This window comes from Pollicipes pollicipes, unplaced genomic scaffold (genome assembly GCF_011947565.3).
Source record: "Pollicipes pollicipes isolate AB1234 unplaced genomic scaffold, Ppol_2.1 Scaffold_7261;HRSCAF=8764_pilon_pilon_pilon, whole genome shotgun sequence".
Classification (NCBI taxonomy): Eukaryota; Metazoa; Arthropoda; class Thecostraca; order Pollicipedomorpha; family Pollicipedidae; genus Pollicipes; species Pollicipes pollicipes.
Window position 1 is genome coordinate 61,481,355 of NW_023597054.1, and position 14,822 is coordinate 61,496,176.

At 55.9% G+C, this 14,822-nt stretch overlaps 1 protein-coding gene across 4 annotated transcripts in view; it reads right to left on the minus strand.

Moving 5' to 3' along the window:
• The window catches only part of LOC119112189 (paxillin), a 38,005-nt gene that overhangs the window by 5,978 nt on the left and 17,205 nt on the right, over positions 1-14,822 (minus strand). For all 4 annotated transcript variants that reach the window (XM_037236263.1, XM_037236260.1, XM_037236262.1 and 1 more), the window contains 2 exons: positions 8,812-8,899; positions 1,549-1,672 (listed from right to left, as the gene is read on the minus strand). In XM_037236263.1, coding sequence (XP_037092158.1) covers positions 1,549-1,672; positions 8,812-8,825 — 138 coding nt within the window. In that variant the 5' untranslated portion in view covers positions 8,826-8,899. The remainder of the gene's footprint in view (positions 1-1,548; positions 1,673-8,811; positions 8,900-14,822) is intronic.

A 14,822-nucleotide genomic window follows, 5' to 3' on the forward strand; every position in this document is an offset into this window, starting at 1 on the left:
CGGCGCAGTCCGCCCGGCCGCCCCTGTCGCGCCTGGCCTTCGCCGCATTCATCTGCAGAGTCGTGTGCACGTGTGCAGTTACCCCTGCTGTCGCATAACGAAGCACTGGGGGGGGGGGGGGGGGGCGAGGGAGCCGACCGGGACTCTCAGACCGGCTGTTAGGCGGTGTGTAACACGACACGCGAGTCGCAGATGCTGTTGCGTGTTTATTTTCACCGCGCTGCAATCGGATAAATGAGCCCGCGGCGTCAACATGGTCGGCTGTCGTCTCGGCGATGGCGCGCCCGTTAGCAGACGGTGAGGTGGTGCCCGATCCCGAGAACGACCGGGGCCGCGGTGTCATGTGAACAGGTCCGCGAAGCTGCAGACTGTGGGGCCATGGCCGGGTGAGGAGTCCCGTCTGTGGGGCCATGGACCGGGAGAAGTCCCGTTTCTGGGGCCATGGACCGGGGGAAGTCCCGTCTCTGGGACCATGGACCGAGAGAGGTCCCGTCTATGGGGCCATGGCTCGGGAGAGGTCCCGTCTGTGGGGTCATGGACCGGGGGAAGTCCCGTCTCTGGGACCATGGACCGAGAGAGGTCCCGTCTGTGGAGCCATGGACCAGGGGAAGTGCCGTCTCTGGGACCATGAACCGAGAGAGGTCCCGTCTCTGGGGCCATGGACCGGGAGAAGTCACGTCTGTGAGAAGCTGAACTGAGACAGACATTGTCTGCAGGACCGGTAAACTCGGCAACGTCCCGTCATAAAGGCATTGACCGAAAGACGTTCAGGGGACCACGGACTGCGAGATGCCTCGTCAGCAGAGAGCCTGGACCCCACAGAGACTCTAGATTTGGAACCACAGCCTGGAAAACGTCTTAGCTCTGAGACCATGGTCTGAGGCAACGAGGGATCTATTTTGTGAGGAACCACGGGCGGAGAGTCTGTGCGGCTGTGAGCTCAGGGTCGTGTCATATAGTGGAACACGCAACAGATACGTCTCGTCTGATAAGAACCGGAGGCCGAGAGGCATCTCGTCTGCGGGACAGGGCGTTCCGTCAGCGGGACCGTCCACCGAGACACGTCCCTTGATGGGAGCTCATCCTTCTAGAGCCGCCCCGGCGCACCCCACCTCCCCTCCCCCCTCCTCCACCTCCTGAGGTCGTACTGCGGGTGCCGGATAAACACGACCCGATTGGTAAACCATCGACTCGGTAAACGGACCAATTTAGCCGGCGGAAGCGGCGGCGCGGAGCAATCTCTGCAGCGGTGGGTCGGGCCGGACGGCAGATGCCGTGACGTCATCGTCAGAGACGGCGCCGCTCCGAAAATAGCGGCCGGTGCGTCCGGCCGGGGGCCGCCGACCGGTGAGCCGCAAACCAGGCCCCTGTCACAACGGGGTGCCTGTTGACGCGCCGTCGCTGTCGCGACCGAGGCTGGAGCGCGTCCCAGCCCAGGTCGGAGAGACGCGGCCGGGATTCACAGGGGGTCGTGAGCGAGCGAGTCGCGGCCAGGTGAGGGTGTAAGCGCGTGGGGTTAGGGCGCGGACACGGCGCCAACGGTGTTACCTTGAAGTCGGAGAGCGACGCCATGAGGTCGTCCAGCTCCTGCGTGGCCGAGGAGGTGGTCTGGCAGCCCTCCGGCACGCTCTCCGTCACCGTCACCGTCCGTGTCTCGAACGTTTTGGCGTTCCTGCGGGCATGGGCGGGTTGCGTCAGGTCGGATAAAACATGTCAGTTGTCTGGCTGTTTGACGCACCGCGGCCGCCCCTGCGTGCTTCCTGATTACGCAACTGGGAAATGAGGGCAGCGACGTTACCACGCAGCGAGTCAAAACAAATCGGGTGAGCTCCTTTCAGCACGCAATGCGACGAGCAATGGTTAGAGTTAGAACCCACGTGCGGACCTTGCTTTTCGGTTTGGGATGCAAGTGAGTGGCTTGTTGCGAGCAGTGTCCATGATTTTAGTAAACGATGAGATCACATCAGCAGATGATGAAATCAAATTGAGTTGGGTTAAGCAAACGCATTTTGGCGTCAAACGTGAATACATCAGAGGCGTTTAAGAAATTAAACGAAGGGCATTGATTTGTTGCCATTCGCGCTGCAGGTACAAGCCTTTAACCTCCAGACATGTCTTTAATGATTTGTGAAACAGCCCAGTTATGAGCAACACAGAGCATGGCCTGTGTTGCTGAGTTACGCACCACACAATAATACTCGGGTACAAACCGGATACCAAAGTTCTGATTTATCACTATGGTGTTTCCTCCACTGGGTAGATGGCGCGGGCCCAAATGAAATAGACAGGTTTCTGAATAAATATCCCTGGCAAACGGCTTATCCATAGTTACGGCGTCATTACGAAATTGCGATCCATCACATGCTAACCGACGCATGCCAACACAATATCACAATCATTTTCCTCCGTCGCCGGGGGTTGTTTTCCTTCGCCCACGGGTTTCCGTTCCGGGGTAGCCGAGAGTGCGCCGGTCACGTGGTCAAATCGGGAAATCGACGGCTCCGGCGCCAGCAGAATTACCAGCGCAGGCCCACCTGGGCCCACCCACGCGGCGCGACTTCCTGCCGCATGACGTCACCACGACGCTATCTAACATTGCATCGGTATTTCAACGCGGAAGAGCCACGCACGTTTAAGAAGGGGCTGAAAAACGTTGTCACGAGTCGCGGCGAGTAGCGCTTTGGGATAAGCGGGGGGGGGGGGGGGGGGGCGCTGACGACCTTCCCTCGTTCTCCGAAGTGTCGATCATGTGAAGCGGTGTGCATGCAGAGCGGTTTTTGAAGCATTTGCAAAGTGTGTAGTCACCTTCATCACACGACCGATCGCAAATATAAATTTATCTTGCATGCCTCTAAAGTCCCATACCTCCTCATGATAAAAAGATGTAACGTGATGGCTACGATACATGATGGGGATACATGTGGGGACATTTCCATCACATTAACATGTAAAACAATCTACTGGCGATGCGGCTGATGGCGAAATTCAGGTATAATTGTAAACAACGCAGAACTGAAGGAGCCTGCTCGGGCATGGTGTCTGACGAGTCCTGCTGCATAGCATCCCGCCGCGATCCAATCAGGAAACGGCGTAGATGTTTTTGTATGTCGAGATCTGGTGATGACGACATTTTTTAGCGCGGGGTGTCTGAAGCATGTTGCACCAAGGTGACAAAGCAATTCAGCGTGGACAGCCCAGCCCAGACACCACATGATTTAGTGGAGCCTACACGAGCACATGGGTGAGCCTGTTTTCAAACCAAGACCGGTTCTAGGCTGTCATTGCAGTCGCCGATCGCCACAGTACCTAAGAATATCAAAAATAGCGCCAGCCGTTCTCAAACCACCCGCCCCTCGATGCCGGGTCTGGCCGATGCCATCCAGATCGGAAATCTCATGAAGGTTGGCAGTTCAGCGCGCCTCCAAGACAAACACGGCTCGGTGAATTAATATCTGCCGAGTCAAAACAGCAGACTCGGCGCTGACGCATTCATTACCGGGCAATAGGCATTAGCGTCCAATATTGGCTGTCGCGGGACCGTCAGGTCTAACGCGCGTACCACGACGGCTCCTTCACTTAGGAGACATTCGCAGGAAAGGTGCACATAGAACTACATACATGAGAGAAAATGAGACTACAGCCAACGTACAGAGAGGCAAGGCGCGATACATCATTTGGTACCTGGACGCGAATCTAACCATGCCGATGACATTTCGGCGACGGTCTGAATCAGGGATGTTTTCTTAAGGGGGAGGTAGTTAAGCGTACTCACCGTACTTCTTAAGAAGTACGGTGGGTACGCATTACGTCGACTGAACCTTCCCGTCAGGGTCATCTATGGCGGGAATCATCCGGGCCTAAGGGGGGAAGGGGCTGCTCGTCCGTCATCGTCACCTCTCTGGGCTGCGCCCCTGGTTGAAATAAATGCGGGTTCTTCGATATGATTCCAGTGATCACGCCATCTGATTCCAGGTATTCCCCAGCTAGGGGACGCGTGCTGGCGCATGCGCGATCCCTCCATTCAAAGAAGCTCTGCAATGAGTCGCAACCTCTTGGCATAGACGCCCTTCCCACGCCAGTCACAGGCACTTGCAGGGTGCACCGCACGCACCAAGGCGTTGCCACCTCCAGGAAGATCAACGACAGGCGTTCCCGCATGCATGAACTTTGCATTTGGAAGTGAGGGCCCGTAAGGTACTCTCCGCGGTGTTTAAGGCGGCGCGCCGGTTTTGGTCGTCGGGGCCGCGACACGTGACAACTCTCGAACCTGGGGCCGACCCGCAGCGTGGCGCACAGTGGGAGGTAGGCACCGCCGGCCGCTGCACTTGCAGCCCTCTGTGCATGGGACCCGAACATAGCCTCTAGCCAACGAGCCGTAAATGTTCAACCGCCCCACCGATCAGAGCTATTCCGCGGCCTTCGTTCCGAGCACTCGAACCGGCTGATGGCACCGCAGACCGCTCGCCGACGGGGTGCCGCCACACCTTCTCTGCCCACGGCTGTCGGCGCGGCCACAAGGTCACCGACCTTGGACCCTTCCTCACAGACGGTCGCCGGCGGCGCGACAGAAGCCGCCGACATCAAACGGCCGCTCCGTGCACGTGCGCGCCCGGCTATTCTCATCGCAGCAGAAGTCGGCCAACGGGTGCGTTGATCGCCGCCCGCTGCAGGGAGAGGGGGAGGGGGAGCAGTGTGCCAGGAGAGTGGGAGGGTCGACCTTGGCCGCATCGGCAGGGGGCGCGCTGGTTTGTTTACCTGCGAAACCACGGCCGGGCGTCCGCGGCGCGAAGAGGCGGGGCGCGCCAAGGGGCGTCGTTACCTGTACCTGCCCGGCCCGGCACCTCGCCCATGGCGTGCCGTTACCTGGACCCGCGGGCTCCTCTACAAGGAGAGGGGCGGAGGCAAGTCCCCCAACGTTTCGGACACCAACATCGCGTCTGTAGGCTTGCAACGACAGGCGCGTCTTACGAAACGGTGGTGTTTTCCCAGCTTCAGGGCTGCGGCGGAGGCCCCGTTTGAGCCGTGAGGCGTACCTCGACCCTACGTTGGCGAAGGTCTTACCGGTGTCTTGACCCGGGTGGACCTGATCTGAACCCGCCCACCACCGCATTTGGAAGTAGGCGGCCCGGCGTCGCCTGCACGGAAAAACCCAGCCTGCGCTGGTGTGAGAGGCCTCACAGTGCGGCGCGCGCCTGTGCCTGTCGGCCTGACCTGACGTTCCGTGACTCCGGTTCGACGCAGCGCGGCCAGCGCGGAGGACTCACTGCGGCGGCATCACGTAGTCGACGATCTCGATCAGCTCCAGTATCTGCCCCGGCCGGCCCATGGCCTCTCCGCGCCCTTCGGCGGGCCTCCCGCGCTCGGGCTCGGGGCACGCCCCCACCTCAGCCCAGACTTGCGCTCACAGGTAGCCTAAGGTCACGGCTCGGGGATACTGTGGCTATTGTGGCTGCTGTAGCTGCTGTGGTTGCCCTCGCTGCCGTTCTTCTGAGGTCAAGAGTGTCCCGAACAGTGCAGACGACAGCGCTGCCCTGCACGACCCGGGCACGCCGCGGCGTGTGGCCACTCCAGCCGCGATCAGGACCACTGTCTGGTGCGCCCCGTCACTGGACGTCGCTGGATGCTGTCCTCGTCACTGGGTGTCGCTGGATGCCGTTCTGGTCACTGGAAGCCGCCTCCGGTTACTGGATATCTTCCTCGTCAGTGGACACCATTGGTAGCGTCTGAGACACCGGACACTGTCCCGACCAGCGCGTGTCTCCACCCGTCACTTGCCGCCGTCTCCAATGCTGCACGTCACTGACTACGTCCCGACACCACCCGTGCTCCGCCGCCGCCTCTCTGAGGGATGGTTCACGCCGCCGCCGCCCCACCGCCAGACTGCCGCCCGCCGCCGCCCGGCAGCGGCCGACCCGGGCGTGACGTCACCGCTCCCGGCAGAGCGTCGAGAGCGGGCGGGCAGAGCAGCGAGCGACGACGAGGCGGACGGCAGGCGTCAAGCGAGACAGCCTTCGAGAGCGTTGGCGAGAAGCTCAGACTGGCGACTGCGGCAGAGGAGCGAAGAAGACAGTCCAGAGACGGCACGGGAGCGCGCCTGGTCGCGGTTGATAGGAGACGAGAACCTCCTGGGGGGCGCCGCCGCCGCCGCCGCCGCTGTCGTCGTCGACGCGTCGGCGCCGACGGCTCGCATCGGCGCGGCGCCGGGCGGAAACAGACGGCCGCCATCTATCCGGCTGTCAGGCGGCCCTCGGTTGGGAGACGTGACGATGACGAACGAGCCGCGGCGGGCGTCAGCCCAGTCAGTGTCAGGCGCCAGTTTGAGGCCGGTCCTCGCCACGTGCCGACTGTCGGTCCTGATGGTGTCACCACCGGCCGGCCGGAGCGGACCACGTGGTTAGACCCGTCGTTGTCACGTTCCGTCATTCTGGTTGGTGTCGCGTGCCTCCATGTCGGCACGTGTCACGTGCCGCATGTAAAGGCAGGCGGCGTCATGCGCTAACTGTCAGGCTGGTGAGTCTCTTGTGCCGGCTGTAATGCCGGCCAGCGTTCCTTGTCACCGGCAAGCCAGCTAGTATGCCGTATGTGCTTCGCGTGGCACCAAACCGGCACAGCTTTATCACGGTCGTAGCTTTCCTGCCGCCATCTGTCGACCAGGGCTCCTCCACGGGCGCCGTACTGCGAGGAGCTTTATAGCTGATTCGTATTTAAACAAATGATTTAGAATGTCCACATTATGAGTTGAAGCCCTATAATTTGCGTCAAATTGCCAGAGCGTGGGGATATGAATGCTTGCAACCTTATTCCCACCACGGCGAAATGAGTCTATTACGGCTCGTTTCAGACCCGCCCTTTTTATATTCCCGCTGCGCCTCGGTAGACCGCTCGTCATGACAAATCTCCTGAGTTTAGCTGAAACACGGCCTTAGTTCGTACGGTTGCGTTCTGCGTTGTTTGTGTTAGCACGTTGCATGAAGGCTTATATTCACGTATAGGTATGACGCTTGACTAGTAATCAGTTGCACTTATTACTCTCAGGGTCGCAGCCAGAATTTGCGACAGGAGGAAAAGGTTGGGGAAGAGGACTGCCATAGTTTGCGACGGGATTGGCAGCCATGATTTATGATGGAGGGGGCTAATTTGTGTGAGCGAGTCCGAGCCCCATTAACAGAACATACACACCGCGAACAGACCTACTTACCCCACAAACGGTTATAGTTACAATGCCTACCACATCGATAAGCTATCGCTGTTGGTTTAGGATGGTGTCTTATATACTTGTTTCAGCTGCGTATCGAGCATGTTCGCTCGGCTATCCGCTAGCCTTGTTACTGAAGGACGCTGTTAGGCTCCGCAAGTCGTTACCCGCGGTGGTGTCTATGAGGTCTAAAACCAAGATGGTTTCCCGATCATCAGATTTTCAAAAAGCATCGCTCGAACTACGGGGTATAAAGCTCCATGAGCTTCACCTGGCTGCGCCACTGGTTCTTTTGGCTGACAAACTGTATTGCGTCTGTCCCAAATATTTTATTGTTTTAGGCGAATCCAAGGAAATAAGGCATAACTTTAGTACTGTGCCGCGGCAAGTCGAAAGCCTGTCCACTATGACAAGCAAGCTACGCACTCATTTGCTTTGGAATTATTAACTACTGATTGACATGAGACATGCTTACTCGTAATATTCTCGTAGTTGCACCATTTCATCATTCCGCAAAATTTTTACTAAAAAATCGAAGCTCCATGACTTGACGCAAAACTATAAGTTCTGCTGTCTGTTGAGGGATATGTGCAGCAGAACACCAACGTTCACTAAAATGCCTGATGATGAAATGAAATGAAATAACCGTGACGAAACGTAATAAACCGTGCACAAATATGACGTAACTTTAGACTTTGCTCAACGGCGATATCCTACTCCCCTTGGCCGTCTCCCTCTCCCACTGATCTGTCCGACTAACGAGCCAGAGTACCGACAGACACTGCGTCTCACCGCTCCCTTATTACAGCCCTTGGAGCCCCCCCCCCCCCCCCCCCCCCGACTGCTGCAGCATGATGCAGGCCGGTCCAGGCCGGCGGCGGTGCTCTCCGCGGGCAGCCGAGCCCTGTTGTGACGGCGGCGGCTGCCCGGAGACCGGGCCCGGTAGACGGACGGGGCAGAGACGGGGCAGTGTCCCGGCGCGGCTCACGACTCCCGTGACAGGGCGGGTGCAGCCGCAAGGTCCCGGCGGAGACTGAGAGGTGTTGTCGTGGAGCGAGGTACTCACGGGTGGGCACCATGTCCAGGGGTACTCACGGGGTGGGCACCATGTCTAGGCGTACTCACGTGGTGAGCACCATGCCCATGGGGTATTCGCGGGATGGGCACCAAGTCCAGGGGTACCCACGTGGTGAACACCATGTCAAGAGGTACTCACGGGGTGGGCACCATGTCAAGAGGTACTCACGGGGTGGGTACCTCTTGGCACTATGTCCAAGGGTATTTATGGGGTTAGCGCTATGCCCAGGGGGTACTCACAGGTGGGCACCACGTCCGGGGGTACTCACGGGGTGGGCACCATGTCCAGGGATTCTCCCGGGGTGGGCCCCATGTCCAGGGATTCTCCCGGGGTGGGCCCCATGTCCAGGGATTCTCCCGGGGTGGGCACCATGTCCAGGGATTCTCCCGGGGTGGGCACCATGTCCAGGGGTACTCACGGGGTGGGCACCATGTCCAGGGATTCTCCCGGGGTGGGCACCATGTCCAGGGATTCTCCCGGGGTGGGCACCATGTCCAGGGATTCTCCCGGGGTGGGCACCATGTCCAGGGGTACTCACGGGGTGGGCACCATATCAAGTTCATCCGCGGGAGCCGCCCGAGGCGACTTGACGGACACGATGTTTGCATTTGTAGGCGGCGGCGAATCTGAAGCGACAGAGAACAGGCTGGTCAGGCAAACAACTCGGCTCGCAGCCGGTGTACCAATAACCACCAGTGGCAATGCAGACTGGATCTGGTGCAGTAGCGCGCCCGTCAAGGCATCACGTGCAGAAAAATCAAACGCGCGCCGAAAGTTGCTTACCGAGTTCGTACAAATACCCGTGGCGCAACAGGTCGTTAGATGATATGTACACAAACCCATGGCAAACGGCAGCTTGCCCTGCCTGGCGACGCAACGTAAACAAACAGCACATGGTGCAGCGAGAAACAGTCGTCGGACGGGTTCGGCATTCGACCGCTAAAAGCAGCAGCAGGCAACATTCACCGCCCCTGCCATCTGTCTCACAGCGACATATCGCGCCGAATCTCCGTGGAACAGCTGCCGAACCTGGCTACACGGCTGGGCGCCAAATTCCGCGTCGCGGTCGACCGAGACAGCCGACGTCTGTGACGAGTCCTGGCTGCTCGACACGGGCCTGGGCCAAGTTCTGTTGTGGCTCGGGTTGACTCACTGTTTAGAGCGTCGGTGAGTGGTTGGCATTCACCCCTGTGTTAGACCGTGTCAAGGTGCTCTGTGTTTATCGCCGGGGCCGGCAGGAGTTGAAACCGTTACTTGATGGCTTTCAGAGCGCGCCCAGAGGTGTCATCAGCCAGCAACGCTACCAGCGATCAGACGTGTGGATGCTGTCTGCCGCTACCTGTGTGCTCGGCATGGTACCGGTCTGTTGCACGTCTCACGCTGACTCCCTCGCGCGTGCGTTCAGGAACTCATCTGATTACATAATAAGCGTGGTGTCACGGCTATGGTCTGCTGTATGTATTGGCTACAGCGTTTCGGTGCCGCCGATTGAAGTCCGTCCGATTTCTGCATCTTTATGGCGGTCGTATATGAGCCGTGCCTTGCCCGCATTTCTGCTCATAAATCTTCCCAAGCCCCGTCCGGACGCATTTTTAGCCTAGCTCTGCCGCGAAGGGTGTCAGTCATTCCATATGTCTGGCAGCTCACTGTTCATTTTCACATCCTGTGCAAGCTCCTCCGTGATGGTCACCATTACGTGCGGACCATTATCGCCGAAGGGCCACTGAAGCCCACTGTATCGGCTGATGGGTATACAGGTGCGGTCTCGCCTAGCACGCGAAGTTTGCAAGGCTAGCTCACCAAAACACACGAACCGGACGGGGGCAACGGGTCACATGACCAAACTTGGGTGCGATAACTCCGCATTGAAAGTCGATTGTCGAACTTGGCCGATGAGCAGCACACGTTCTGGCCCATGTTGCCGAGCCCCGGTGCCCTGTTGTTGGCCGGTGGCCGTGGGTTTGTGACCCGGCGAAGTGACCCCATCTGACCGTGCGGAACGGAGGTTCCGGCCGGGCGGCAGAACCCGACCCGGCGGGCAGACTCGGGTCACACCGAGAACGACCGGGGGACATGCTGGCCGGGAGGGTCTGGTCTGGGCGGCAGGCCGGGAAGTGCCCGGTTCAATCCCGGCCGTATGAATATTTCAGTGATCCGCCCCAACTGGCGTAAACATGGAGTTCTTGTGAGCCCGACGGATTCGGGGGTCATTCACCCAACACCTACTTGTATGATTGAACAAACGCCGTGGATACGCCGTGGACTAGGCTGCAGAATGGCGTCAACTTCATAGCGTGTTTATCACACTGGTATCTTATCTCTCGGACTCGAGCCGTTATGTTTGCATTGCAAAACAAACCAAAAGTTTGCTGCGTCGGGGTGGCTATTTTTATCAATCTGCCCGACCAGTCAGGTAAAAAATCCAAAGCTTTGAGAGATTCTTGAGCTTCTGTTATCGGTATCACGAATAAGAAAAGGTTACAGGCACGCCCAGGCAGAACTTATCATTGTCATAATTGAATCGCCGTTCGATTATAAAAAGTAGGTGTGTTCTCAAGTGTTTCTATATATGCGGCCAAATGACGTCATGAGCTGGCCGAGACAGATTTTGTTCCGAACCTGAAGTGTCACAATACAACATGCCATAAGTCATTGAGCTTTAATTTACCGCGCAAACGACCGTAGAAGTTGAACTGCGCTCAAACGTAATTGACTTTACGCATAATTTCTCTGCTATAACCTAGTTTTGATTTGTTTTGCTTTTGATTTGACTAAACCTGCATAGATCTGTGATGAAAACATGATGCAAATACCGGAGGCCTGGAGCTCCGTTCCTTCGAAAAGTAAGATTCCACGATGAGCTGACCACGTACAGCAGCACACTCGTGATATCGAAAGGGGCCCAAATAGTCAGGAATCCGGTTGGCTCACGAAAGGGCTCTCGATGCTCTGAAGATGCCAGACATTGCAACGGGGAGACTGCACGTGTTTAGGAACGTTAGGCACGCCGAAAGCTGGATGAACTAGTCCACGGATTAGAAGTGACATAAGACAGCGGTTATTGCGTTACTGTCAGTGGCGAGACCGGCTGAACCACGAACCACCAGCTAAACAACCCGTGGGCCGACGGGTACCGGTATGCGTAATTTCACGGGTGGGAGGGGAGAAGACAACTGAAAATAATACTAAAGAAACGCTGAAGAGTCCACGTTGTAGTGCCGCAGGTGCTCATTTCTCGTACGGCACAACAATATCCCATTTGCCATCATCTTTGATCTACGTGCCTATTTCTGTTTAGCATAATTACTATTATCTGCTATTAGCGTCGACATTTATTCACACGGCTGTCCACTATCGGAGAGGCGGGCACCCCAGCGCCTCCCTTGAACACGCCGCTGTGCGCCAGAGCTGGGACGCACCAGCCCCACCACAGCGATCACGAACGCCCGCGCGGCCGACCAGACCAGCCCGTCGAGCGCCGTGGCCGGGACCGGGCGGGCATGCCCGCTCACGAGTCGGCCTGGCTCGGGGCCGGAATGCCACATCACGGGTCACCCTGAGCCAGGGGCCGGCGCTCGTGTCTGGCCCCGGTGCCGCCGCCACTGAAAGGCTGCAAGCGGCTGGCATGCAGGGGCGCGGGGGATGGCAGGTCAGGGCCGCGGACTGGCTGTTGATCTCGTGGTCTGATTTGGCTGGCTCGAGCCGTTATGATGAGATCTCTCTCTGCGGTAGGGAAGGCATTGTCTCGGAACCACCGCAGTATAGATGTCTTGTAGGTGAGCACTTGCCAATTTTTTAATTGGGTGACTGGGTACTGTATAATGACTACATCTTTTGTTTCTTTACATGTGACGTATGGATTAATGGCCACTGCAACGGTTGATTACCCTAGGACGTCAATTCATAAATACAAGCTCAGGCACAAATACTACATTCCATCTTTGTTCTGCTTTTGTAGGCCGCTCCCACAGTGTCTAACGTTGCAAGAATAAGGAACTCGGTTAAGACATTTAATGAAACTCCTTCTATGCAGAAAATGTGAAGTATCTTTGGGAATTCAAATTTTACAAACGGTTTTCGCACAGCATTTGCCACGCTTGGCTTACGTGTCAACGAAATAACTTAACAGTAGCATAACATTATGCTATTTTTAGCTGATGTCTGTCATAATGGGTGAATTCGCAAAAGTCGCTTGCCACTAACGGGATGAGATCTTTGGTAAATACATTCGATTGACGTCTCTGAACTGCGCCATTGGCGACTGTCTACTTCCAAGTCATGTCATGCTCACTTGCAAGGTTTGACTTCGCTCATTACTCAGACCAGCTCACGGTCTGAATAATCATGAGATACCAGCCCAATAAGGCATGAAAAATAATCCAGCCATAACCCCGAGTCATGTGACAAGAATCCGCGTCCTACCCCGTCCACCATGATGCTGAAAATGCAGCACGTGATCACGTTTCAAAGTTCCAACACAATGGCGGTCTGCAATGTAAGGCAAACACGACGTAGGTCTCGTGCGTTCTAACCTGCATCAAACTATGTTATGTACATCTGTCTCGAACCCGCCGGTTTCTTATCAGTTTCAGGTTCAGGGCTGTTTTCCCCTTTTATTTTAGATGCATCTAATCTAATTTTAGAAGATCTAAAATCATCATAACATGGTATAATTATAACTAATAATGATATCAAAATCAATTCATTGTTATTAGCATGTGGAAGCCACACATCATGTTTGCAGTTACAATAATGGGCACAACTTCTTGATCTTTTGAAGAAATCCCGCGAGGAATGCATGCAGCGCGGAACATTGGGTTTGCCGACCTAGTTGTGCAACAATCGCTGCACAAAAAACTAGTGTTTAAGCCTGTCTGTTTTAATTTGGTTTTGTATTAACACCAATCGACATGAACAAAAGATCATCGACATAACGCGACTTAAACGACGACTTTGCAACTGATGATAATTAGCTGCAAACCCTATCGTTGCCAACTAATTTTACTCCACCAGCACGACTTGTGATGAATGACAGGCACGTAAGGTCGATCGAAACGCTTACTTCACTCAGACATTGTGCCGGAATCCTGGTTTCAATGGCACGGTGGCAGCCGCCGACGGAGTGAGCCGAAGGCGCCCGGCCACCCGCCGCCGGGCGGTCAGCTCATGGTGCGCCGCCGCTAGTGATCTGCTTCATAGTGCGCCGCCGTCCGTGATCTGCTAGTGTTGCATTTGTGACCGATCCGGAGAATATTCCATCCTTTTTCGGTCAGTCGAGGCGGCGATAAAGTGGTCTTCAGTGGCATATCGGTTGTAAGAAATTTGAAGGCATCATGCTTTTTTCTCCAGAAAAACGGCGAAAGGTCAAACTAGGGTCACTTTATGTACCCAGTTAGCCTTAAATGTTCAGTACTAAGCTTTACTTGTTCTGTCAGCTATTTGGCTTTCTTTCGCAAACATTGTATTCCGCAGACTACTATCATTAGAGCAAGATGAAAAACAAAGTTCGCGACGTCATCATATATTTTTACCTATGCTCAGCTCGTCACCGATACGCCCTGCGGCTCTTAAAACTGTCAGCATCATGTTTTGGGCGTATAGTCACCTCCAAGGACATGGCCTCGTCAGAGCTGAAGGAGGTAGCGTGTTTTACTCTCGTTGAATTGCCGTGAAACGACAAATTTTCTGAGAGAAAATAATAGTATTTCCCTATATTGATATGCAGCATTGTAGATGCAATAGAAGGCATGTAGTTTTGTGAAATTATTGGGGGGGGGGGGGGGGAGGCGCTGAGCAGTGCAAAGTACCTAAACCTATCAAAAAATCCGCCAAAAACAAGTTTCTTTCTGGCTTTAGCACACTTTCTTCCCAAAATTAAGGGGGAAGGAAGGGGGGGCTGAAATCTTTTACCGGATAAGGAACTACCTGCTGCTGGAATATGTTTTGGACTTTCAGCAACGCTCTCACACTTCTTCGAGATATTTGCTAATATGTTGCTCGTAACAGTCTGTTTCGACTAGGGGCTTATCAAGAACAGTGTGAGAGCTAGGCCGAAAAGTAAAGCATGAATATTAACAAGACCACGAGACAGCAGCATCCGAATGCCAGTTGCCACGCTGCAACCAAGGCTCGACCTCAGCATTTCAACTCAGCGCCCTGGTCGTTAGCAGCTATCAACTATAAGTATGTACAGCCACGTATAGATGTCTCTCCAATCGCTCCATTGGCGGGCGCCAGCCTTGGGCCGTATTACGCACATCTGTGACGTCATATACGAGCCGCCGGCGGGAAGGCAGCCAGCCACCGTTCTGCTTGGACAGCCTACTCATCCCGCCTAAAATATGACTGAATTCCAGTGTTTTTAGGTCTACTATGCCATCCGTCACGGAGCCTGGCCTGGGGGCTGTAAAACTCGCCCCTCATTCAAGTTTATTGAAACAGCTGGCCCGCCCGCGCGCTATATAAACCGCGAGCCGGCACGCAGGCGTTTCGGTATCACTGGTCACTCGCGACGCGAACGTTCCACCGCGGTGTGCTTATCTTCCCCCC